The sequence below is a fragment of the Lutra lutra genome, chromosome 13, assembly GCF_902655055.1.
Source record: "Lutra lutra chromosome 13, mLutLut1.2, whole genome shotgun sequence".
NCBI classification, from domain to species: Eukaryota; Metazoa; Chordata; class Mammalia; order Carnivora; family Mustelidae; genus Lutra; species Lutra lutra.
The window spans coordinates 74,318,456-74,345,794 of NC_062290.1; the positions used below are offsets into that span (position 1 = coordinate 74,318,456).

The 27,339-nt window shown below is 40.6% G+C and overlaps 1 protein-coding gene across 4 annotated transcripts in view; it reads right to left on the reverse strand.

Annotated features, from left to right (window-relative positions):
• Window positions 1-27,339, reverse strand: part of SUSD1 (sushi domain containing 1) — a 128,859-nt gene that overhangs the window by 43,519 nt on the left and 58,001 nt on the right. For all 4 annotated transcript variants that reach the window (XM_047700513.1, XM_047700514.1, XM_047700516.1 and 1 more), the window contains exons 9-10: window positions 20,185-20,294; window positions 15,064-15,256 (exon numbers count right to left, since the gene is read on the reverse strand). In XM_047700513.1, the coding sequence (XP_047556469.1) occupies window positions 15,064-15,256; window positions 20,185-20,294 (303 nt within the window). The remainder of the gene's footprint in view (window positions 1-15,063; window positions 15,257-20,184; window positions 20,295-27,339) is intronic.

Sequence of the window (27,339 nt, forward strand, 5' to 3'; positions counted from 1 at the left end):
ATATATACACAACGGATTATTACTCGGCCATAAAAATGAATGAAATCTTGGGGCGCCTGGGTGGCTTGGTCGTTAAGCAACTGCCTTCAGCTTGGGTCATGATTCCAGGGACCTGGGAACAAGCCCTTCGTTGGGCTCCCTGCTCAGCCGGAAGCCTGCTTCTCCCTCTCCCGCTCCCCCTGCTTGTGTTCCCTCTCTTGCTGTGTCTCTCTTCATCAAATAAATAAATAAAATCTTTTTAAAAAGTGAATGAAATCTTGCCATTGGCAAGACATGGATGGAGCTAGAGTGTATTATGCTAAGCAAAATAAGCCAGTCATAGAAAGACAAATGCCATAAGATTTCATTCATATGTGGAATTTAAGAAACCGAACAAATGAGCAAAGGGAAAAGAAAGAAACAAATCAAGAAACAGATTCTTTTTTAAAAAGATATTATTTATTTATTTGACAGACAGAGATCACAAGTAGGCAGAGAGGCAGGTGGGGGGCGGGGGGCGGGGGAGCAGGCTCCCTGCCGAGCAGAGAGCCTGATGTGGGGCTCGATCCCAGGACCTGGAGATCATGACCTGAGCGGAAAGCACTGAGTCACCCAGGCGCCCCAAGAAACAGATTCTTAACTACAGAAAACAAATTGATTGTTACCAGAGGGGAGTTGGGGGAGGGGCATGAGGGAAATAGGTGATGGGATTAAGGCGCGCACTTGTCGTGATGAGCCCTGGGTAACGTATAGAATTGCTGGATCACTATATTGTAAACCTGTAACTAACTAAAATTAAAATTAGAACTTTTAAAAAATGAAATGAAATGAAAAGTTCCCTATCCACGAGAGAAGAAACCACACACAAACTTCAAATAAGTAGAATAGAAAGAGAATAGAAAGAAATCAAACTAGAAATGTCCAAGACTTATGAAGATATTTTTTTCTAAAAGACAGAAAAGAAAACAATAGAGAAATGCCACATCCATGAATGGAAAGACTCAAAAGTGAACCTTTCTGGAACACGTTAAGTTTACATGTTCATTCAGTGACTAAGGAAGTGCTTACCATGCACCAGCATGCTTTAGGGGCTAAGAACAAAGTGCGGAGGAAAAAAGTCCCTGAATGGGGGCACCTGTGTGGCTCAGGGGGTTAAAGCCTCTGCCTTCGGCTCAGGTCATGATCTCAGGGTCCTGGGATCCAGCCCCGTATTGGGCTCTCTGTTCAACAGGGAGTCTGCTTCCCCCTCTCTCTCTGCTTGCCTCTCTGCCTACTTGTGATCTCTCTCTCTCTGTCAAATAAATAAATAAAATCTTTAAAAAAAAAAAAAAAAGTCCCTGCATGTCAGGGAACTCATTCATCCTCGTGAAAAAGGCAGAAAATAAGTAAGTAAACAAATAAATAAAAAATATAATCTCGTGGGCTGGGAAAGACTGAACAAAAGCATTGCAGGGGGATAGAAAGCATGGACAGGGAAAGCTCCCTGCAGAGATGGTTTGCGAGCAGAGAACTGAGGAGTGTGAGTGAGTCACCAAGAATGGAGGAAAAGGGCTAAGAGGGAGCTCCAAGGTCAACATCCCAGATGCAGGAATCAGCTTGTCACACTCACAGAACAGAAAGCAATTACTGCTAAGCTTCTTTGAAAAGATTAATGAGAACAGCAAGAAAAAAACTGTATTAAAAATATTGGAAGAGGCCATAATAGGTACTGGTACCTATTACAAAGTTACAACAGAGTTTCTCAACCTTTTATCATTACAGTCCCACAAGAAGACTTTCAAAACATTTCCCCCCAGTCTCTCACCTTTTATAAAATGTCAATACCCCCAATATGTTCTATGTTTCTTGTGTACTGTATGTTTATCTATATATAAAAAGAATATTTTCTTGCCCCTCAAGGACCCCTTGAGGGTCCTTGCCCCCTTGTGGGTGATTTTGCCTCCTAAGGGTGACACCACGCCTACTGAGAATGTGTTAGAGCGATTAAATAAAACCATCTCACTGGTTAAATTCAGTTCCCTTTTGGTGGGAGAGCGCCTCTCACCCTAAGTCTCTTCCCCTCCCCCTTCACTGGGGGGTTATGGTTTGAACCACAGGTAGCTCGAACCCCTGATGCGTTCGCTGGGGAGAAAAGGATCCCCGACAGAGCTAGTCCTAAATCCATTCCTACCCTGCTCTCTGACCCTTCGCTACAAAAAGTACACGCTCTGTCCCTCATACAGATATGCCTTCCCCGGCTCATTTTTAGAAGGTCACTCTGCCTTCTCTTTCTCTCCTTTCCCCACCCAGAAGGCCCATCTCATCCAGAAGCCTGAAGCTGAAAAACCAGACTTGCGAGAAGGCCTCCAAGAAGAAAAAAGCCGGCTCTTGGTTCATGGAGTTATTTGAAATTTTGTTTCTGCTTCACTCACGTCTGGAGCAAGTCTGTCCAAAGCCAATCATTACTTCCTCTGGGCTCCCACTGCCCCTTCACGTACGGCAATTACACTTATACGCTGTATTATTATTGATCCTGTCTATCGCCCCACTGAACCGAGAGCTCCTTGAGAGGAGAGACTGATGCCTCACTCATGTCTCGCTCATCTCAGCCCCCTTCATGTCCCGGGCAATGGCAGGCACAGCACTCCTGGTTGTTTCAATGTAAACAAGCAGCAATAAGGAGGAAACTGAGCGACTGAGAGCATATTAACTCAGTGAAATACAAGTGCTCTGTATAAGGCATGGTTCAGCCCTTACACTGTATTTAATCTAGAAAAGGAGTTACACCTTCTGTTACACCTACAACTTCCCCTTCTGTCAGTATCACAAAAATACAAGGGCATATATAACATCCGTAATAAAGTAAATTTAGATAACATTTAACATTTTGTAGATGCTAATTGTGCCTTGGATATTGTGCTGGTTCCCTATAACCCACTTAGTTTCGCAAGAAACCCCTGACACAGGCATTGTTATTCCCATTGTACAGTTAAAGCAACTTAGTCACATAAAGGTTAAGTAATTTGCCCAAAGGCACACAGATAACAAGAGATCTGAGATTTGAGTTAGATAGCCTGACTCCAGAGTAACTGTGCCAAGCTATTATTGTTTCTACACTTTGTCCTGAAGCAGGGTATAAGAATTCAGAAAGAAAATCTATTTTCAGTTGGACAGACTGTGGAAGAAGGGATGAAGGGAATATTAAGAACTGAAGAAAAATGGGGAGGGGATTCTAGGTGGAGGACATAGCATGTGCAAAGATACAGGAGTAGAAAAGTTAGCACTTGAGTTATTCCGGATTAGCGCTGCAATTTGTTCGAGGATGGTGGTGGCGGGTTAAATCCAAATCTCTCAAGAGTATTTCCCACAACACTCTTCAGATCAACAAGGACAAATGCATCAACATAAAACCAGTGCTGTCATAACCAGAAGACAGAGAATATAAGAAACTTTAAATTGCCTTTTAATGGAAGAATAAATACCAAGTTCTAGCAAAGCTGTTTCTCAACCTCCCACAAGTCACTGTCAGAGGGCGCTAGAAGAGCATGGGAAAGGGAAGAGGGAAACAAAAGGGTCTGAACATGTGCTTGACTTACTCCCAGAAAGAGAAATTCCACCTTCAGCATGAAAATACTGAAAAGAAGATCTGGTATACCAGGGTACTGACTACAAGCAAACGATGAAAGTCTAGGAGGCTTAAGGTAGTCGTATGAGAAAGGCATTGTTTCTGGGAAAGCAGGTGACTAAATGGAAAGAACTGGTATTCTGTGGAGACTAAGTACTGATGGGGAAAAGAAGCAAGAGGGGAACGCAATAGCCTACGTAGCAAGAGAGAACCCCCAAATAAAAGAATATACCATTCATTCCCTCTCTCCCCCAAAACCAAAATATCCTTTAAAAGAACTGTACTTCATTAAATGACAGAAGAGGGCACTCTTAACCTAGAAATATTATTAACCTACTAAACTATCAATTCTATGGAATTCATATGTAAAAGAAGTGTTCACTGAAAAGAAAGATAGAAAGAAAGAAAAAGAGGGAAAGAAAGCCAGCCAAGATGATAATCAAAACATCTCACTTTGTGAAAAACTCTACATTTTTTAATAATACCTAAACAAGAATTAAACACACACACACACACACACACACCAGTAACTCTGTAACACAATAAACTGAAATAAATATCCTCAAATAAGCATGGTGGGGTATGAGGAAAACACCTTGAGTCAGAAATTCAAAAACTAAGAACATAAATGGACACAAAGCAGGCAGGAAATGAAACAAAAGTGACTGAGTTCAGGAAACAAACCAAAGGAAAAGACAAATTCATATCAGAAATAAAGTCAAAATGTCATAGTACCCAAAGAAGGATAGATTAGAATAAAAAATTGAGCAAAATTGAAGAAATACAGGAAAACAACCAAAAAGAATAAAAATGATATTAAAAAGAAGAAAAGGGGAGCCAAAATCAAGTGGCTGAAAAGGAATATAAGCAAAGATCCAACATATGTATAATTACAGTCTCTAAAGAAGAAAAACATCGAAACCGAATTAATATTTAAAACTATAATCCAGGTTAAGTCTACAGAAATAAAAAGATCAAATATAAGTGCTGAAAGGGCCCACTGTAAACCTGAGAAAGCTTATCCAGAATATAATAAATATGGAAGCAGAAATTAACGATATAATTGAGCAAGGGTCACAGACTTTCTTCTGTAGAGGGTCAGAAAGTAACTATTTTAGTAAAAACCTTCTCAGCCTGTTCTGTCACACTATTCGACTCTGTCTTTGTAGCACAAAAGCAGCCATAGACATTATGTAAACAAACGACTTAGCCTTTAGTGTCCAATAAAAGTTTATTATAGAAACAGGCAATGGGCCAGATGTGGCCGACTGGTGATAGCTGGCTAATCCTTGATGTGGAGGGGGAAGATAACAGGAAGTCCAATTAACAGAATAAAACCATGGCTTTTTGAAAATACTAATAAAATAGATGACCTCCTAGCTAACTTCATCTAGAAAAAAGGAAGAAAATACAAGTAAAAGGAGAAATAATCACTGAAACAGAAGAAAATTCAAAAAGTTAAATATAAGTATTTCACAGGCCACTCTGCAAATAAATTTAAATACACAGAGAAAATGGGTAATTCCTAAGAAAACGGTTTGCTAAACTGACCCCATTAGACTTTAAAAGTTAATAGATCATTTTCCACAGGGGAAAAAAAAAAAACCTGAGAAAGTCATCAAGGAACTTCCCCACCAGAAAAGCCCCCATGCCTGGGCTGTTTTGTGGGGAAATTCTACCTAACCATTGGAGACCAGATAGTCCAAATGCTATGTGAATTGTAATAATGAATAAAACCTTTAAAACAATGAAGGGCATAATAAAGAAGGAAACCTTTCAAAATCTTTTTATGAAACAAGAAAAATATTAATGCCTAAATCTGATAAAGATGATACAATAAAGATGATACAATCTGATAAAGAGATAAAACTATAAACTAATATCACTTATGAATATTGACATAAAAATACTAAAGAAAGTATTAGTGAAGAGAATCTAACTCCAGAGAAGAAACAAACACACTATAACCAAGTGGGATTTATTTCAGGGAAAGAGAGAAAATGGGGAGAGGATTAAGAGAAAGAAAGAGAGAGAAATTTGACATCATATCAAAATTTAAAAATTACAAGGAAAAGAAATTTAAAAGAATATATTGTAGTTAGCTTTCCTTTGCACTGTATTAATGGATATTTTAGACTAAGGAGTTATGTGATCTTTTCTCTGATTTCAGCCTACGAGATGGCAGTCTTGGAGTCTCTCTGTGTAGACATGACTGGAATATGGGGTAGAACCAAAAAGAGTAACAACATGAATCCACTGCCTCCAAAACCATTTAGGACCCATTTAGTGAAGGGCTCCAATTCTAAATAACTTATTCATCTTTATCTACTCTATGGGTATCATACTGCCTAGCTGGACCTACCATGTCATTGTGTTACCTTAAAAAGAAACAACCATTTACTGCCCACCCCCACCCCATTTGGGCATATTGCAAATGCTTGGATATCCCAAGCCAAATAAACGCCATTTTGGGGCTTGACCAGTTGTAAGTGTGAGTGTCTCAGACTGTTGGCTTATAAAAGAAGCAGAAAGACTTCAGACATAACTCCTCGACCACAGAATACTGTTACGATATTTATCAGTTTGTAGGAAACGGTCAGAAACAATGTTAAAATTTTTATGGTCTTTTTATTATCTTTTCTTTGAACTTCAATTCTGTAAACAGGAATCAGTTGGGGGGATGGAAGTTTTCTAAGGTCAACACAGACCTCAAATCAGGCGTGCTGTCAGACTTGCAACATAAACCACTGTGACGGTCACGGTTTTCCACCAGGTGATGGAGGGAAGACTACTCTGTTTCCCCCGAATTATTATTTTTTTTTAAATGTACCGGGGCACCTGGGTGGCTCAGTAGGTTAAAGCCTCTGCCTTCGGCTCAGGTCATGATCCCAGGGTCCTGGGATCAAGCCCCGCATCGGGCTCTCTGCTCGGCAGAGAGCCTGCTTCCCCCTCTCTCTCTGCCTGCCTCTCTGCCTACTTGTGATCTCTCTGTGTCAAATAAATAAATAAAATCTTTTTTTAAAAATGTACCAACACTACTTTAGAAGTAAATGCATGTAATCCTCTGCTTACAGAGAACAGAGAAACAAGAAATCTCTTATTCCTAAGTGACAGAGTTTTTAAAATCCTAATTAGGAGCAGTCTAAATAGACAGTTGACTTGGCAAGGGAAACAATGTCAGAAAGAATGGCTAAGAATCAACTGTTTTAAACACAAAGTCACTATTTTTATAACTGTTCTATAAACAGTGGTATCGTTGTACTATCCTTTAGTTGTCCGTGATGTACATTTTGCAAACAGTTTATCTTAGAAGGAACAAGAGGATATAACAGTGTTCAAAGTTGGGAGTTTTACTGTTACTTTGTTGAGATTTTTCTTAAGACAAATTTGGTATCTCATTACAACTCCCATAAAACTTGCTTGCTAAAAGTATGGGATCATATTATATGGAGAGAAATTGGGGGGGGGAGGTTTCAATCACTCATTCTGTGCAGGACAAATTTACTTTTTTTTTTTTCATTTTTGAAGATTTTATTTATTTATACCCCAGAGAGAGAGAGAGAGAGAGAGAGAGCATGCACAAGCAGGGGGAGCAGCAGGCAGAGGGAGAAGCAGGATTCCCCACTGAGCAAGGAGCCTGGTGTGGGGCTCGATCCCAGGACCCTGGGATCATGACCTGAGCTGAAGGCAGACGCTTAACCGACTGAGCCACCCAGGCGCCCCTGTGCAGGGAAAATCCAAACGATTCCCTTGATTCAGCTCCATAGGCTGAACCTTCTAACAGAGGTGGGCAGCCTTCTATTGAGGCACAGGTCCTTCCATTCAACACAGAACAGCTGCTCCCTGGGTACTGGGTAGAGAGAACAATCTCAACCCCAGTGACACCTACCATTTATAAGACCTGAGTTGAGAGAACCAATATTTAGGAAACATGGACACCAGTCATTCCTCCAAATAATCCACAATAATCTAATCCTACCCTTGAATCAAGCCAGATCAACAGAGGACAGGCATTTTTAAGGCATCTTTCCTTATCCACCGCACACTTTCCTGTAATGTAATGAGTCACGCTCAGGGGCAATAAGCCTCATAAAATCCCCATAAAATGGGGCACCTGGGTGGCTCAGTGGGTTAAGCCTCTGCCTTTGGCTCAGGTCATGATCTCAGGGTCCTGGGATGGACCCCAGCATCAGGCTCTCTGCTCAGCAGGGAGCCTGCTTCCCTCTCTCTCTCTGCCTGCCTCTCTGCCTACTTGTGATCTCTGTCTGTCAAATAAATAAATAAAATCTTTTTAAAAAAATCCTCATAAAATGCTGCTCATACATTGTACTACCTATGAATTCTCCCTGGAATAAAAAAATTCCTATCTAATCACATTATTGATAAAAACTGTACTTCCCCTGAGAAACACCACTTTGTTATAACCTTAAGGCAATGTCATGGCACCCTTTCTGACTGGATGGGTAGAAAATGAAACCTAAATTTGTGAGCCACTAATGGAAAGATAAATAAGTTATAAGAATATGGATTATTCTTAACCTTACTTCTGCATCTTTTTTTATGACCCTGACTTTGTTTCATTCTTCTTTATTTTTTATTTTTTATTTTTTTTTCTTTAAGATTTTATTTATTTATTTGACAGAGAGAGATCACAAGTAGATGGAGAGGCAGGCAGAGAGAGAGAGAGAGGGAAGCAGGATCTCTGCCGAGCAGAGAACCCGATGCGGGACTCGATCCCAGGACCCTGAGATCATGACCTGAGCCGAAGGCAGCGGCTTAACCCACTGAGCCACCCAGGCGCCCATCTTCTTTATTTTTTAAAGGTTTTTTTTTTCTTTTTATTCTTTCTTTTTTAAGAGATTTTATTTATTTATTTGTCAGAGAGAGCGAGCGAGCACAGTAGGGGGAGCAACAGGCAAAGGGAGAAGCAGGCTTCCCTTGAGCAGGGAGCCCAATGTGGGGCTCAATCCCAGGACCCTGGGATCATGACCTGACCCAAAGGCAGATACTTAAACTACTGAGTCACCCAGACGCTCCTCATTCTTCTTTAGCTTACATATCTAACTTATTTTATTTGCTATACCCATGCAGGTCACTTTAAAAAGAGATGGGACATAAATAAGTACTCTTGTGTTTTAAAAATTCTACACTTAGTATTAATATAATAAATCACAAAGGAAAAGATCAATAGTATTGACTACATAGAATCTAAAACTTTTATATGTCAAAAACACCATAAACAAATAAAAAGAAACTATTAATCAAGAAAAAGGTTTGACATAAATAATAATGAAACTCCTACCCTATGAATAAGTTTTATATCTCAATAAGAATACAAAATTGGATAGATGAAATGATGATGGTAAATAAACTGGTCAAGAAATTTGATGTTGAAATAAATGGATTTGAAGAAACCCAGAACTGTTTTCCTGACATAGACTCCTAGAACTAGAGGAGAACTTTCCCGTTCAACCCTCTAATACTGCAGAAGCCAATTACCTTGCTCAAATGTGTTAAAGGTTGTTATTTACCTGTCTTCCCATTTTCACAAAGGAAAACACGATTGCGGCCTCTCTCCACTCCCTATTCACTAATCCTCAAGGAAGGAACAGTATATGTGATCTGACGGGGAGGAGACTCCCACTCCTTGGTCACATCTCCTAGCTGGTAGAGTTCATATATCATAGGTCACTGCCCAAACAAGATGCAGATTCTTGCTTCCTGGGACCGGCACATAGGGCAAGACTAGGAGAGAATGAAATAGAGTGAAGGAAATCACATCAAGGAGAAGAAAATTAGAAATCCTATTGGCCTAGCTAGAAAAAAAAAATATGATAAGGAAAAGAAAATACATCCAAATGTAATTACTCGAAAGAGCCCCTGAAAGATAGGGATATTTACTAGGTTCGGGGAAAGTGGCTCAAAATCATCAAAGAGTAACAGGACTATTATGGAGGACAGACTAAGAGGACACTTTCCGCAACAGGTGCCCAGATCCGGGTATCATTCTCTCAAGCAAGGTCTTCTAAAAGTTTTTTTTTTTAAGATTTTATTTATTTATTTGACAGACAACGATCACAAGTAGACAGAGGCAGGCAGAGGGAGAGGGAGAAGCAGGCTCCCCGCTGAGCGGAGAGCCCGATGCAGGGCTCCATCCCAGGACCCTGGGATCATGACCTGAGCCAAAGGCAGAGGCTTTAACCCACTGAGCCACCCAGGCACCCCTAAAAGTTTTAAATAGGGACACCAGAGTCAACATTAATGGGGCAGCCCTCTGTAACTGCAGTTGTCATGCTACACAGTTCCAGAAAATGTGGACACATTTAAGAAGAGAATGGCAAGAAAAATCAGAGGAGAATTCTTCAAGCGTCCTTAAATTAGTTTCAGGTGACACTGTTCTTGTAGCAGGTACAGCCCTGGCTTGAAGGAAACCTGCCTGGGAAATGCAGGGAGTTAGAACTTGAGGAAGAAGGAACAGAAAAACAGAGGTGCCTGAAGGAGGATCCGAGGAGAATGACAATTGATTAGACCTCCCCCTGGGTTCGAGGTTGAACTGAATAGAAACATACACCTTCTAATGAAATGAAACGTGGGCAAGATTTCTTTGAACACTGGAGGATGGCAGCAGATCCAGAACTCTCTGGCATCATTCTTTCCCCACGGAGACTCCCCTGGCTGAATCCAAAGTACAATGTTAAGAGAACAAAAATCTAAGTGTGAAAACAAAAACCAAATATAGGGCAGGAAAGTCCTAATACCTAGCAAAAGGAATTGGCCAGACCTGGGGATAGAAAAGGAACAGAAATGAGGGGGACGGCAGGTGCAAAGCTTCCAGTGGGAATCATCAGAGGGAGCTGGGCCCTGGAGGCTTACCCGATGCAGAAACCGATATGGTGGCCAGAAGGGATGGTGCAGTGCCCAACAAAGCAGCCCAGGCAGCTGAGTCTTAAAAGTCAGTTCTAAGGAAAGGTGGGGCTTGGGTGGAAATCCACTAACCTAAGGCACTTCCTAGACGTCACTTAGTCAGCGAAAGCACCAGTTCCAGAAACTCAGAGAAGCTTAAGGATCCACCGAGGGTATTTCTCCAGGAGTCAAATGTGAAAACTCCTAAGCAGGAAGTGGCACTCAGAGACAAGGCATTCAGATAAGAATTCCAGAAACTCAGAACTAAAACAATTCTTGGGATCTTTCTGGGGACAGAGAAATTGAGAAAAAAAAGCAGAAAATTGGGACAGTGAAGGAGGCATGTAAGACAGTGCAATTCTCTTGAAGACTTTCCTACTACTACTACTCCTCTCACTATAACATGGGGCCTCCTGCCCACAGCAAAGAGGCTCTTCCACTAGAGACGAAGATCTTCAGCCATGGTGACCGGTGGATAGGAACAGGGCTTGAAGGAGGAGTGAAAATGGAAAGGTTCTAAATCCTTGGGACAGGCACCAAGAAAGACCCAGAGCCACCATGGCAAAGTCCTAAAATTTTCAAGGGAAGAAAATTTCCCTCCCTGCAAAACATATGGCAAGATCCCAGTAACCTTATGAGAAGAGATCACTTCCCAAACTTAGTTCAAATTCACAGGTGGTGGACACCAAGTAGCTTGGTAATCTAGAGAGGCTGAAATATCACATGCCAGATTATACTTAGCATTGGTAATTCAGGATCCAGGTTGTAAAGGAGAAGATAACAATGGACTTACTTTCTAAATTTGACACCATGGGACCCTGTTTGATACTCAAGCTACAGTTTAGACCCCATGTCCTACCACTTTCTCCAGCTCACTTTGCTCTAGCCATCCTAATTTCCTTGATGTTCCTAGAACATGCCAAGGACATGCCTCTCTCAAGACCATGTCACTTGGTGTCCTCCTTGTGTATGGCTTATTCCCTCACTTCCTCCAGATCTGTGCCCAAATGTCACTTTCTAAGAGAGGCCTTCCAGGAGACATGAACAGACATTCCTCCAAAGAAGACATACAAATGGTCAAAAGACACATGAAAAAATGCTCAACATCACTCATCATCAGGGAAGTGCAAATAAAAACCACAATGAGAAGCAACCTCACACCAGTTAGAATGGCTAAATTAACAAGTCAGGAAACAACAGATGTTGTTGAGGATACAGAGGAAGGGGAACCCATTTACACAGTTGGTGGGAAAGCAAGCTGGGGCAGCTACTCTGGAAAATAGTATGGAGGTTCTTCAAAAAGTTAAAATTAGAGCTACCCTATGGCCCAGCAATTGCACTAGTAGGTATTACCCAAAAGATACAAACATGGTGACCTAAAGGGGCACCTGCACCCCAATGTTTATAGCAGCTATGTCCAAAATAGCCAAATTATGGAAAGAGCTCAGATGTCCATCAACAGATGAATAGATAAAGAAAATATGGTATACACACACACACACACAGGAATATTACTCAGCCATCAAAAAAGAAATAACTTGCAACGATGTGGAAAGAACTAAAGGGTATTAGGCTAAGCAAAATAAGTCAATTAGAGAAAGAATTATCATATGATCTCACTGATATATGGAATTTAAGAAATAAAACAGAGGATCGTCAGGGAAAGGAGAGTAAAATAAAGTAAGATGAAATCAGAAGGGAGACAAACCATAAGAGGCTCTTAACCCTAGGAAACAAACTGAGGGTTGCTGAAGGGGAGGGGGTTCAGGGGCACGGGTAACTAGATGACGGGCATTAAGGAGGGCACATGATGGAATGAGCGCTGGGTGTTACATGCAACTGATGAATCACTAAGTTCTATCTCTGAAACTAATACTACAGTATATGTTAATTAAATGAATTTAAATAAAATATAAATAAATATATTTTATATATCTCATATATATATATATTTATATACAGAGAGAGGCCTAAATATAATATATATATAATACATATTTAAATAGAGGCCTTCCCTGACCACCAGTTGTCACTCCCTTTGCCATGCTTTCTTTGCCATACAACATGGGATTTATTTCCCTACTTGTTTATCTCTCTCCACCACGACCCCCCAACAACTCCAGCGCCATGTCAGCTGGGACTGCTTTATTGCTACCACGATGTCAGCTATCAGAACCTGCTTGACACAGAGTAGGAAAGAAATAAACATTTATTCTATGAATGCATTTATGCATCCATGGCATTTGAAGTTTTTGCTCACTGTCCAAGGTTGGCAAAAGTCAGGTGGGTCAGGACGAACTATGCACTGGGTTCTGAGAATATAATTTTGCTTTTTTCTTTGGAATAACTAATAATTAGTGAGAAGCAGCAGAAGTACATTAAGAATGAAGGCTGTGGGGCCAGGGTCACATCAGCCCGTGTTCAAATCACTAAGTATGTGATCCTGGATAAATTGTTTAATTTAAGATCTCATGATCTTTGTCTATAAAATGGGAATAACAGCAATGCCTTCCTCAGAAGGTTTGGTGGATCTGAGTTGATTCGAAGAGGACACATTGGTTTTGTTTTTGTTTGTTTTATATTTTTTTGCTCACTCTAAATATATATATATATATATATATATATATGTATATGTACATGTATATATGTGTGTGTATATGTGTATATATGTGTGTGTGTGTGTGTGTATGTATATATATATATATATATATATATATATATATATATATATATAAAATCTCCACACCTTCTTTATTCATTCATCAGTCCATGGACACTTGGTCTACTTCCCTAATTTGACTCTTGTAAATAATGCTATAAACACCAGGGTGCATGTATCCCTTTGAATTAGTGTCCTTGCATTCTTTGGGTAAATACCTAGTAGTGGGATTTCTGGATGTAGCGTAGTTCTATTTTTATTTATTTATTTATTTATTTTTGCGTAGTTCTATTTTTAACTTTATGAGAAACCTCCAAACTTTTCTCCGAACTGTCTGTACTAGTTTGCATTCCCACCAGCAGTGCAAGAGAGTTTCCCTTTCTCTACATCTTCTCCAACACCTGCTGTTTCTTTTTTTTTTTTTTTTTTAAGATTTTATTTATTTATTTGACAGAGAGAGATCACAAGTAGGCAGAGAGGCAGACAGGAAGAGGGGGAAGCAGGCTCCTCACTAAGCAGGGAGCCCGAGGTGGGACTCGATCCCAGGACCCTGAGATCATGACCTGAGCTGAAGGCAGAGGTTTAACCCACTGAGCCACCCAGGGGCCCCAACACCTGTTGTTTCTTGTGTTGTTGATTTTTGCCATTCTGACAGTAATGAGGTGGTATGTCACTGTGGTTTTGATCTGCATTTCCTGATGATGAGTGATGTGGTACATCTTTCAATGTGTCTGTTGGCCATCTGCATGTCTTCTTTGGAAAAATGTCTGTTCATGCCTTCTGCCCATTGTTTAATTGGTTTATTTGGGTTTTGGGTGTTGAGTTTTATAAGTTTTTATATATATATATTTTGGATACTAACCCAAAGAGGCACTTTGAAGAGTGCCCGGCACATACTTAGTACTCAATAAACATAGGTATCATCATCATCATCATCATCATTATTATGTGCTGGGAGCTATTCTAAACAATTTACTTGTATTATGTCATGTAAAGATCAGTCAGGAGGTAACTGAGGCCTGGGAGCCAAGAAGAACATAGCTAATTCATTGGCTGTTTTTTAAAAATGGAGTTGAAGGTCACACAACATAAAATTAACCACTTTTGAGTGTATACTTTAGTGACATTTCTTAAGTTCACAGTGTTGGGCAACCATCACATAATTCTGCTTTTTTCTTTCCTCAGAACAATGATGAATATGGGAGGAAGCATCAGGAAGACAGGAGCAGGACCTAATCTATTCAACTGCCTTCCTTCAGAGGGGGCAGCCTCTCTACTTGGTTGCCTGTAAATTTGCCTGCTAAACCCAAAGGACTCAAGAATAAAAAAATTCTGTGTCCCTTCTTACTAATAAGAGCTATAGAGTTCATACAGCTGGCCTCTATCTGGCTTCCTCACAAGGCCACATGCCCTTTCTAGGAAGCCTGACCTTCATGAGGCCACTGTTCTCTATGTCAGGTTCATGTTCTCAAACATGGTCCAGTCATAAGGCCTCTTTGTCTCGCCAGTGACACCACAGTGAGGCTCACATCACTGATCTCCAGGAATTTGGTTCTGGTTGTCCATAATGACTACCCTGGGGGCTCAGCGATCTTAAACCGGAGTAAGAGATAGGAGGCCTGACAGTATTTTCAATCCATCACTAGCAGGGAGCCCTAAATAAAATGGTCCATTCTTTTTTTTTTTTTTTTTTAAATGGTCCATTCTTGGTACCTACCCGCTATGAGCTAGAACCCCTGTGGGGAAGGGAATAGATGGTAAGATTCAGGCACCATGAAACCCAGAGAAAAGTTGGGTGTCATTAGAACTGGAACACAAGTCTCCTGACTCCCAGATGAGCATTTTTCATATTCCCCCATGTTGTGCAATGCACATTATTTCACGTGTCCTGAGACACAAAAGAGACACGTACACCCACCTGCTGGTGCGGTTGTCATCGTTATTTGTACTGACTGCTGCTCAGAAGATCCCAGGAGAGTGACATTCACTGTGTAATCAGTTGCTGGGTACAGGTCTAAACATACCACCGGAGTTCGTTCCCTTGTTGTGAAGTTAAATGATGTTGCATGATAAAAATTATTCAGGTACCACCTTTGACCCAGAACTTGAAACTGTCGTGAGATGAAAAGAAAGCATTGCATTAAATTTTCTGTTGGTTTGCAGATATCTAGATTATAAGCAAAACAGAAATAAAGCAAGAAGGTTCATTCTATTGGAATTACTTCTAATACAACACCAAGCTAACTTGGGGATGGACTTTACAACCTACCCTTCCCTGTCCTGTTCAACGTCCCCCGCCCCTCCACCAGCTACAGGACAAAGCTGAAAATGTATAATGGCATCTCAGATGAACAAAATGTAGGTTATTCTAAGATAATGATGCCCTCCCAGGTAAAGAAGATAGCACTGGAGCCACTGGGCAAAAGTCTCTTTTTTTTTTTTTTAAGATTTTATTTATTTATTTGACAGAGAGAGATCACAAGTAGACAGAGAAGCAGGCAGAGAGAGAGAGGGAAGCAGGCTCCCTGCTGAGCAGAGAGCCCGATGCGGGACTCAATCCCAGGACCCTGAGATCATGACCTGAGTCGAAGGCAGAGGCTTAACCCACTGAGCCACCCAGGTGCCCCAAAATTCTCTTCTTTTCATTCAAAAAGAATCCATTGATACACCTCACAGAACAGAATTTTTGAACTTCATGAGGACTCTTCCCAATTGTGCTTTCAAAGCAATTGTACAAGGGTACTTCACTTGGTCCTTCCTAGTAGAGCTCTGGTAAGAGAGTTTTTGAGTTTTTGGCCCATGGATCCATCATGCATGGTGTTAACCTATAACACTCTATCCACTGCCAACCCAAGATGCATGTATAATGTAAGGACTTACGAGGGAAAAAACATGTAAAGGTCCCGGAAGTAATATGATCAACCCCGAGCCGATCCATGTGCTACCGCTGGACATCTTGGTGTTTAGCGTTTGCTTTGATGCTCATGTCACTGGCTATGGCTGCCCTCCATCCCTTCCCATCACTGCCGTTCTTCCACAGTCATCCAAGACCCGGCTAACTGGGAGTTTCCACTCTCCCCCAGTTCCTAGCATTCTCTTGGGTAACCTGAGGTCTTTATGGACACGCCATCGAAACTTGGCCTCAGAGATCCTGAGCTCAATGCTATGAAGCTCTTCTGCTCCACTTTAGCTACTCATAGCCACAGCCACATCCCAGGCTGTGCCATCCTCAGAGCTGCTCCAAGATCTCACAATCTCCTATTCCACTGGACCACTCATCCATTACATCTGATCTCTCTCAAGAAACCCCCCAAAGGCATCCTCACTCGAGATCTTCTACCTGTATTCCACCACCTCCATCCCGGTCTTCCTCAGTTCTCCCGGGTACCCTATCACTTCAATTATTCTCTTGCCTGACACCCAGCATGCCCTTGCCCCTCTGTTCTCAGTTCACCCATTCTAGAAAACTGGAAACACACTGGGTCCACCCAGATATTTGGCTTCATCAGGTCTACATTTAGGCTGCTGCCATCTGCTGGGAAAAACCTCACAACTAGGCAGGCAGTCTTTTCCACAGACTCAGTCTCATCCTAAACTCCACATGGTTTAGTCTACAAACAAAATATAACTTTCTGATCACATATTTTAAACCATACTGTATGCACAATTTTATAGTAAAGTTGTTTTATTTAAAAATATATTGCGAAGGGTTTTTTCTCTGTCATTAATTCATTCTGTAAATAGATATACAGAGTATACAGTGTTGGGTATACAATGGCAAAGTACAAGCCCTGACCTCAAGGAACTCACAGATGAGTATCCAGGCAAACAAAATACCCAGGGGTAAGTCCTAGAGTACGTGAGGCAGTAGGGGACTGACTCAGGAGGGACACCGAACCCTCCTCTTTGGGGGTCAGGAAAAGCTGCCTTATCTAAATTTGGACCCAAGGAGAAATGAGCATTAACCAGGTGAGTCGCGGACAGGACAAGCAATTCAGACGGCAGGAACAGCGTTCAGGAAAGGAGGTCACTGAAACCTGCCCACCAGGGGAGATGAGTGACCTGGGCCTTGCAGATAAACAGGAGTCAGCCCGGTAGGGCAAGGGAAAGAAGGGCATTGCTGGCAGGAGAATCACGTACGTGAAGACAGTGCAAAAAAAGAACACAAAAAGTTAATCAGGGAGTGTGGGCCTAGAACTTATAGAACAGATGAGGTCTGGGGAAAAAGATTTAGGACTTAACAGCATAGAGACAGTGAAGGAAGTAAAGAGATTGGATAACATGGCCCAAAGAAGGGTACAGAATGACAAGAGAATGGTAATCAGATTTAAGGGATCGGCAGAGGAAGGGAATCCTAGGAAGGAGAGACAGATAAAGGGTGAAGTAATAGGAGAAACAGGGACCATTTCCACAGGAATCCTGGTCAACAGCAGCAACTGCAATTCACTGTGAGGCAGAACATACTCTGCATCTGCAGAAGGTTCTAGCAGATGAACGTGGGATTGTTTACGTAGCCAAATCCCCACATGAACATTTACATCATTTCCAACTTCCCCTACTATAAATAGAGCTTCAGAGAACTGCTTGGTCTTTCTGTATAGGTCTGCTTGATTAATTATAGCTCATATCCAAAAATTTACTGAGGCTAACAAATAAGAAATAACTATTCCAGGGGCGCCTGGGTGGCTCAGTGGGTTAAAGCCTCTGCCTTCGGCTCAGGTCATGATCTCAGGGTCCTGGGATCGAGCCCCACATCGGGCTCTCTGCTCAGCAGGAAGCCTGCTTCCTCCTCTCTCTCTGCCTGCCTCTCTGCCTACTTGTGATCTCTCTCTGTCAAATAAATAAATAAAATCTTAAAAAAAAAAAAAGAAAAAAGAAATAACTATTCCAGAAAAGTCATGCCCGTTTAACTGGCCAGCAGCTGGGTGTAACAGTACTCTATGCTGGGGATATCTGGGTGGCTCAGTTGGTTAGGTATCCGACTCTTGATTTAGGCTCAGGTCATCATCTTAGTGTCGTGAGATCAAGTCCCGAGTCAGGCTCCATGCTGGGCATGGTGTCTGCTTAAGAGTCTCTTTCTCTCCCTCTTCCTCCGCCCTTGCCCAACCTTGCACGCATGCTCGCTTGCTCTCAAAATAAATAAATAAATAAATAAACAAACAAACAAACAACAAACAAACAAAAACAGTACTCTGTACTTATAGAAGAATCATTGTATCTTGTGGTTTAATTTTTTTTCTTTTTTTTCTTACAAGTGAGGCATAAAATGTGTTCATATGTGTTTTGGCTATATATATATATATATATATATATATATCCATCCTCTTTGGAAAACTGCCCTTGAATGTTCACATTTTCCAATGGACTTGTTGAGAGTGCTTTCCATGTTACTTAAATGAATCTTTAACATATTAATAAGCAACTTTTTTTCCTAAACTTAACTCTTTAATCATTTTAGTATAAATGCAAAGAATCATTTATTTTCCTTTTTTTAAAAAAATAGTATTTATTTATTTGACAGAGAGAGACACAGTGAGAGAGGGGACACAAGCAAGGGGAGAGGGAGAAGAACGTTCTCTGCTGAGCAGAGACCCCAATATGGGGCTCGATCCCAGGACCCCGGGATCATGACCTGAGTCAAAGGCAGATGCTTAATGACTGAGCCACCCAGGCACCCAGAATCATTTATTTTCTTAACCAGGTAGCTAACCAACTGTCCTAGGACCATTTATTTCTATATTCATTTTTTAAATTCATCTATATCTTATATCAGTAATAATCTTAACTTTATTTGGGGACTTGAATATGTCTCTAGCCCCTGTGTTCCTTCTAAACATGAAAATGTGAATATTTGGTTCATCTGCTTAAAATCCTCCACTGGCTCCACAGAGACATCAAAATAAGATCCAAACTCAAAATTCCCAGGGCTCTTCATGATCTAGTCACAGCTCAGGTTTTAGCCTCATCTCTTCCTATTCTCCCTTGCTTTTTTAGTTCCCTAAGAGAACTGTGTTCCCTAATATCCAAGATGCTTCTCTGCTTGTCCCCAGTGCCCTTCTCCACCTTCACTCCACATCTTTTATCTAGTTGAATCCCACTCATTTTCTGTGATTTAGCACTGTCTTTGCTTCTTGTTTAAAAAAACAAAACAGGGCCACCTGGGTGGCTCAGTTGGTTAAGCAACTGCCTTCGGCTCAGGTCATGATCCTGGAATCCCAGGATCGAGTCCCAGAACCCCAGGATCGAGTCCCACATTGGGCTCCCTGTTCAGCAGGGAGTCTGCTTCTCCCTCTGACCCTTCCCCTCTCATGCTCTCTCTCTTTCTCCCTCTCTCAAATAAATAAATAAAATTTTAAAAAATTAAAATTAAAAGAAAATTTAAAAAAAACAAAACAAAACCCCACCTGGACATATACATGTGCACACAACCCCCCATTTATTTACCTTTTATCAAAGCACTCATTCCACCACAGTGCAGCTTACTTATGTATTTACACCAGTGGGAACTGAAAGTCCCTGATAAATGATACACTGTTGGTAAATGGCTAATGAATGAATGAATGAACTTGAAATTGATACTTAGTCTACTCTGCCAAGAGGCGCTAAAAATGACACAAAATAACAAACCTCAGTTCTGACCTGAATTTACAAATCATTTTACTTGAGAGGTGTGATTTTTAAAAAGTCAAGTTAAATGAGGACCAATTGCCATGCAAAGAGTTTCTTAAAAATTTACAACCCAGTATGAATTTGATGACAGAATAAGCTGTAAGTATAAAATGCACTAAAATAAAGTATGATACATACACGTGAAATACCAGACAGGGAAACTGACAGCAAGCCACCCGCTAGTGTGCCTTCCTTCAATTTCGTCCCCTACTTGGCCCCCCATCTCATTTCCAACCCTAGAAACAAAAATCAAACTGTCTAGAAGTTCATTCCATTAGTGTTTTTAAATGCTTTGGATCCTCACTTGGAGAGGCCCCCAGATTTTTAAGTGATGAGATACTTTGACAGATAACATGAGAGATCTTCTTACTTGGTACATTTGTTCTGATCCAAGTATCCTAGGGTGCCTGCTCAGTTTCAAACAAGCTTCACTGAATACTGAAATATTGAAAATTCCTCCATCTTCTAAGAGATCATCTTCTAAAAGATAAAACATATGGAAAGGTTGCATGTCTTAGCAAAACATATCTTGGCCAAGTACAACGGAAGCTCTGATGTCTTACATGAGCCAGCAGGGTGTTTAACAGCAAGAGCGTCCCATTTGGCTACAAGTCCTGACTCTACAACTTAACCGCATGACCTCAGCTAATTCACTTAGCCCTTTGAATCCTAAAGTTCTTCTCTGTGAAATCAAGTCATCTGCTTTGCTTTTCTTCCATCACAGGTTCCTGAGAGAATTGGATGAAATAATTCATATTTAAAAATCACCATAAACTAGGGGCACCTGGGTGGCTCAGTCAGTTAAGAGTCTGCCTTCAGCTCAGGTCATGATCCCAGAGTCCTGGGATCGAGTCCTGCATCGGGTTCCCTGCTTCTCCCTCTCCCCCTGCTCCTGCTCTCTCTTGCCCCCCCTCAAATAAATAAATAAAATCTTTTTTTTAAAATCACCATAAACTGATAAAGCTGTGATATTTTTAAGAAAGTTCACCCTATCACTTGGATAGTCCACACACGAAATGTCCTGAAGATAAGCATGTCAACACCTAGAAAGTCACGGAATAAGGAAAATGTGAATAAAAGTCGAAGACCATCGATCAGAACTCTCAGCATGGGTATTTCCAACCTAGAAGATGAACAGAAAGGAGATGGCCAGGAAAGATGTTTGCTTCTCAGCAGACAGTGTTTCAAGAGCTACTCAGGTAAGAACAAAGACAGTAAAATAATCAGAAAGGAGACTTATTTCAACCCCTGGATTTAAAAAAAGGGGGGGGCACTCCATTCCCCCTGCAGTCTAATTTATTCCTTTACTGTTCTATTTTCTTCAGGTAGTCATGAAGAAGGAAGAGGTTTGTTACTGATGAGTAAAAAACTCACAGAGTGTCCAGGAATACCAAGGCTAATTTTCAAGGAAGAGCAAGTTTCCCAAGAAGCCGGTACACTTTCGACAAATGAGAAAAGGTTTAAATGTCTATCAGAGAGAAACTTTTTATTACTACCTAGAAAACTTCGTTTCTCCCATGCGAGCCTCGACCCCCTAAGCAGGAATAAGGACAACAGATTATTCCATTCAAAATCAAAACTCTCCAGAGCATATCACATATCACTCACATATGCAACACGAGGCAATTAGCCGGGGGAAAATATTCTTGGCTGTAATTGGAAAATGTAAAAATATGGTTATGAGAGAGAATCTGAAGACCTTGTGCTTCCCTTCATCTTCACAACTTTGAAAGATTTCATAAAGAAATCAGAAGCAAAAATTGCCACATGTTTGCATATGATTCTGAGGCACACCAAATATACGTGTGCAAGGATGTCTGTTCACAAACAGAACCTAAAGCAGAAATACCATCTGCACAGCTCCCATCTCTGTAGGACCGGCTCGCTCACAGCCGTGAGAATCTGAACTCAGAGGACAATGGCAACATGAACAAAAGCATCTGGTTCCCACTTCCCACCCCCAGTTCTGACAGAAGTGACTGAAAATAGTAAAAATGGGTCAAAATTTGCATCTGTGTTGGAAGGAAGGGTTGGTTGACATACACAAGGCATCAACATGAAGACATTTCCACTCAGCACCATGTGGATGAGACCAGACAAAAGAAAGACGCTGAGAGCTACGACGTACAAAGTGCCCTCAAGCAAAGGAGCATGGTCTCAGAGCCTTTCAGGGAAGTAAGTGGGGAAGGGCTGGGCCCACAGAGGTGGGCTGGAAGTGAGGAGGGCAACAGGACAAATGAGTGAGGGATGCTCCATCTGGAACAATTTAGCCTGGTCGCTCCTGCTCCTGCCTGCATACCAGAATCACCCAGCCACAGCAGATCTGAGGGACAAGCACACGTCTGTATTTTGTTGTAATGCACCAGGCAGAGCTGATAGGCAGCCAGGGTAAAAACTGTATATATCACTGTGACTACTACTACCAGTAATAATAATAGTCCCTCCTTAGCTACTAGAGATCAGTATCATGGAAGGACTTCTATGGGGAGGCCTAGGGACCTGGAGGTTCCACCTGACAGAGAGCCTGGGTGGGCAGAAGGAGGGACTTGGTTCCCTCCTGCCTCTGCAGACCACAGTGTCATAATGAAGTTTGGACAACACGATGCTGGCCCGGAGCAAGTTTCACCAATCAAGACAGCTGAGTGCTCAGTGGCACACAGGCAGCTTGGTGGGTTAAGCGTGAGACGCTTGGTTTCAGCTGGTCATGATCTCATGGGTGGTGAGATCCAGCACCACTACCCTCACCTCCAGGTCCCTTACCCTCCCACTCCCCCAACCCCCCTGAGTTCAGCAGAGAGTCTGCTTGAAGAGTCTCTCCCTCTGTCCTCCCCTCTCCCCACCCCCTCACCGCCCTGGGCAGGGGCATGCTCTCTCTCAAATAAATAAGTAAATCTTTAAAAAAAAAAAAAAAAAAAAAAAAGATAGCAAAGTGCTCAGAAATAGGGGTGCCTGGGTGGGTCTGCCAGTTAAGCATCTGACTCTTGATCTCAGCCCAGGTCTTGATCTCAGGGTCATGAGTTCAAGCCCTATTTGGTCTCCACACTGGGTGTGGAACCTACTTTAAAAAAATAAAAAGTGCTCAGAAATTATGTTTAGGGCAGTGTGGGCTTTCTCACATCTAGCTGCTTCCGGAAGAATGCTGGGTTATCCAATCAGCAGTAAATCCTTCAAGAGGAAATCTGAGATAAGCACACTAATATCATCCAATAAAAAGTAAGAGCAAAGAGAATGCCATCCATTTTATTAGGAGAGAAATATCAAACCTAGATAAAACTTTTGTCTTCTAACAATAATTAATCTAGAAGCAAAAAAAAAAAGCCTATGAAATGATTCTATAAAGATTATGCTTGAGAGGCAAAGAATGAATATTCTTTTGAAAAAAAATTGGGCAAAGTAATAGTAAAATTAGGCAACTTTTTTTTGTATTTTCAGTAAAAAATTTTAAAGATGGATTAAAACAGATAAAGGATGAGCTAATAAAAGGCTGCAAGAGAGGAAACTGGTTGAGAGAAGCAGAAATAAAAAGGGAACTAGGTGAGGGGTCACTGGCTGGCTTAGTCCATAGAGCATGTGACTCTTGATCCTGGGATTGTGAGTTCAAGCCCCACACTGGGCATAGAGCTTTAAAAAAAAAAAAAAAAAAAAAAAAGGAACTAGATGAGACAAGGAAATGCAAGTTCAACAACAAAATATAACATGCATTAGAAATAGTGAAGGCCAGAAAGGTCGATATATATATGCATACATGTCTGTACAGAATACACCTGCTGCACTCTCACAGAAGACAGAGGGAAAAGTCAGGGAAGGGAGAAAGTGAAGACCAGTGCAGACAAACAAGGAATTCCATATAGGAGCATTTGATGAGCCAAAATACCAATTGAAAAAAAAAAAAGCAATAATCAGAGATTTTATGAAAGAAACTATTTCTAAATGTACAAATGTGACGTGGGAAACAAAGGCAAAAGAAAGAACTAAGTTTCCTTGCTGCCTAGAGCCTACTGACAAGCCCTTGAAACAGACAGAGTGACCTTCCCTCTGGGAGCTCAGCTGCCTGGATGTTGACACTGTGCTAGGGGCAAAAGACAATCATAGCCCAACTGCACCCTACCCCCATCCTGGGAGTCTACTTAAACATATACATTCCTTTGGAAACTTCTTTTATCTCTACCTTACCAGGAAATATGTGACAATCATCCTCCAAGCCTATGGCCCGCTGATACATATCTGAAGGGTCTCAGGACTAAGGGTTTACTAGATAGCAATAAATGACCTTCTCCTAACAATAACTAGTCCCCTCAGGATCCTGGAAACCTTGTTTCCAAAACACCTTGGAGGCTTGTGCTTCCCCTAACCCCCAACCAACTTCGGTCACCCGTGGCAACCCCAGTGCAGCTCCTTCTGTCCCCGTGCTTTAATAAAACCACCATTAGGGCGCCTGGGTGGCTCAGTGGGTTAAGCCGCTGCCTTCGGCTCAGGTCGTGATCCCAGGGTCCTAGGATCGAGTCCCGCATCGGGCTCTCTGCTCAGCAGGAAGCCTGCTTCCCTTCCTCTCTCTCTCTGCCTGCCTCTCTGCCTACTTGTGATCTCTCTCTGTCAAATAAATAAATAAAATCTTTAAAATAAAATAAAATAAAACCACCATTAGCTCCAAACCCCACCATTTCAGATTACATCAAATGGACCCAAATCTGAAGATCCAAAAACCCTCTTCGGTACTAGGAAAACTTAGTGAAAAACAGTAACATTTATATCACACCTGACTAGTTTTCAGGAGGTAAAGGTCCTTTCTGTCTCATTCACTACTGAATTCTGAGTGCCTCAAATAATGTCAAACACACAAGTGGTCAATAAACACTTAACATGTGCATGAAAATAAATAATTAGTCTTGAATTTCACACATAAAGAAAGCCTCTGTGACATTGAGGCTTAAAAATCAGATTATCTATAATGGGATTTTTTTCTAAAAAATCACACCATCTTCAAATTCTCTTTCAAAAGTTTAAATTCCCAAAATCAACATGAAATGCCTCTAGAATTCTACCAACAGAAGGTATGTACCAGGAATTTTATCTTCTATTGAGCTCTGATTCACTCATGAAGACAGCAAAAAGACATTCTCACATAATCAAGGGCTCAGAAAGTATCCCATTCCTTGGAAAGAAGAAGATAGAAAGCATTTTGCAGTGAAATAGAAATGTAGAAAAAAATAGAGAAACTTTGGTATGAAAGGACTGGTAGTAAGCACTGAAACTGTTAAAACATATACCTGTTTAAATAAGTGTTGCAAATATTGCTGTAAATCAATATAAAAATGAATTATTTAAAATGCAATACAAGTTAAAAAATAATTTAAAATAAGACGCTGGCAATAAAATGCTGTATTAAGCCAAAAACATAAAGGACACAACAGGGGAAAGAAAAAAAGGAAGTAGAGAATGCTGACTTCCTTATCTTATTCAGGAAGAAGTTAACATTATTTCAGTCTGAACACCGGTAATCAGAGAAACACACATTCAAATAGATTTTGTTTGTTTTTTAATGTGTAATATAAAATTAAAATATCTGTACTGTTTGTATCACCAAAAAAGAAAATCTGTGTCACTAGGAGGTAGAAAACAATGGACATAGTGAAGAAACATTAGGAGAAAACAAGAGGACAGAAGAAAGGAAAATCATATTACAAAGAACGCTAAATGTAAAATGTTCATCTACTTAAAAACAAAACTTTTCTCAGAATTCTTCACAACATATGCTGCCTCCTGGAGTACTACAGCAATGTTATTGAGATAGATTTTAAGAACAAAAGTGTTGGTGGGGGAAACAGGTGAAGGGGATGAAAAGTACACTACTCGAGATGCACACTCAGTGATATATGCACCTGCTGAATCACTCTATTCTACACCTGAAACTAATGCAGCACTGCATATTAACTACACTGAAATGCATTTTTTTTATTTAAAAAAGAACAAAAGTGGGCAAAGGCATATTATGCAAATAGATGTACAAAGAAATCAAGAAAACCAAGATTGCTACCAAATTATAATTCAAGGTAAAAAATTGTAAACAGGGTAAAGTGAGCCATTTGTTATTAATGAAAGTTAGATCAGGGGCACCTGAGTAGCTCAGTGGGTTGGGCCTCTGCCTTTAGCTCAGGTCATGGTCTCAGGGTGCTGGGATTGAGCCCCGCATTGGGCTCTCTGCTCAGCGGGGAGCCAGCTTCCTCCTCTCTCTCCACCTGCTTCTCTGCCTACTTGTGTTCTCTCTTTCTGTCAAATAAATAAATAAAATCTTTTTTTTTAAAGCTAGAATTTACAAGTAAGACATCAGTCATGAACATAAATATCGTAACTTAAAAATGTGTGAATCCAAACAATTAGAATTTCTGAGAGAAATTGACCAAAATGGCAATCCGAGCATCTACAAACCACTACCAACAACAAAAAACAGAAGTCTGGAATACCTTTATTAATAGAGTTGACTGAAAACTAGATCTCACTCTACTCACAAGCAAATGTACAGATTTATTATCACAAAACTTTCCCAAATAATAATCTCCAAGGGAAATGATAATAAGTTCCCCTCAAAAATACCAAAATGTAATAAAACTAGAAATAACAAAAAAGTTAAATGTTAAAAAAAAAAGAAAATCTACCATTTGCATAATTCACTTGTAATTAATCCTTCAATCAATGGGGAAATCAAATAGCAATTGTGTAATGCTTTGAAAGCAAACAAAGAGAACAAATATTAACACATAAATAATTCTTCAATCAAAGAGAAAATCAGAAGGACAATTATTTCAATGACTTGAAAGAAGGGATAAAGAGAGAATGTATCAATGCTTAAGGAATTCTGCCAATGCTCAAGTCCAAAAGCATTAAAGACTTTTATTATCAAACAGGAAAGAATGTAAATGAGTTGAATTATGCATTCAACTCAAGAATTTAATAATAAAACAATATAACCAACTTAAGAGAATCAAGGGGAAAAAACTAATAAAACTAAGGGGAGAAATTAATGAGGTGAAAAAAAAAACAACACTTAAAAACCCAAGAGTTTATTCTTTGGGGAAAGAAACAGTAATAAAACAGAAAACTCAAGCTAAGCCAATTTTTTAAAAGAGTGAGAAAACCAAACTTAGGAATCAGAATAACCTGGGATTACATAACCTGTAACCCCAGAGCAGTTGTAAACAAATATTCCATATTTTGCCAATATTTTTAAAATCCCAACCAAATGAACACTTTTTTTTAGGAAAATATAAGCTATAAAAATTGCCTGAAGAAAGTGTAGGAAACATAAATAGATCAAAAGAAAATCACAGAAATCAGCAAACTTATCAAAGAATTATTTCCCAAAAAAGGGTGAAACTTAATGATCCTACGAGCAAATGTGTCCAACTTTAAAAGGAAGGCAATAGGGGCACCTGGGTGGCTCAGTGGGTTAAAGCCTCTGCTTTCTGCTCAGGTCATGATCTCAGGGTCCTGGGATCAAGCCCCGTATTGGGTTCTCTGCTCAGCAGGG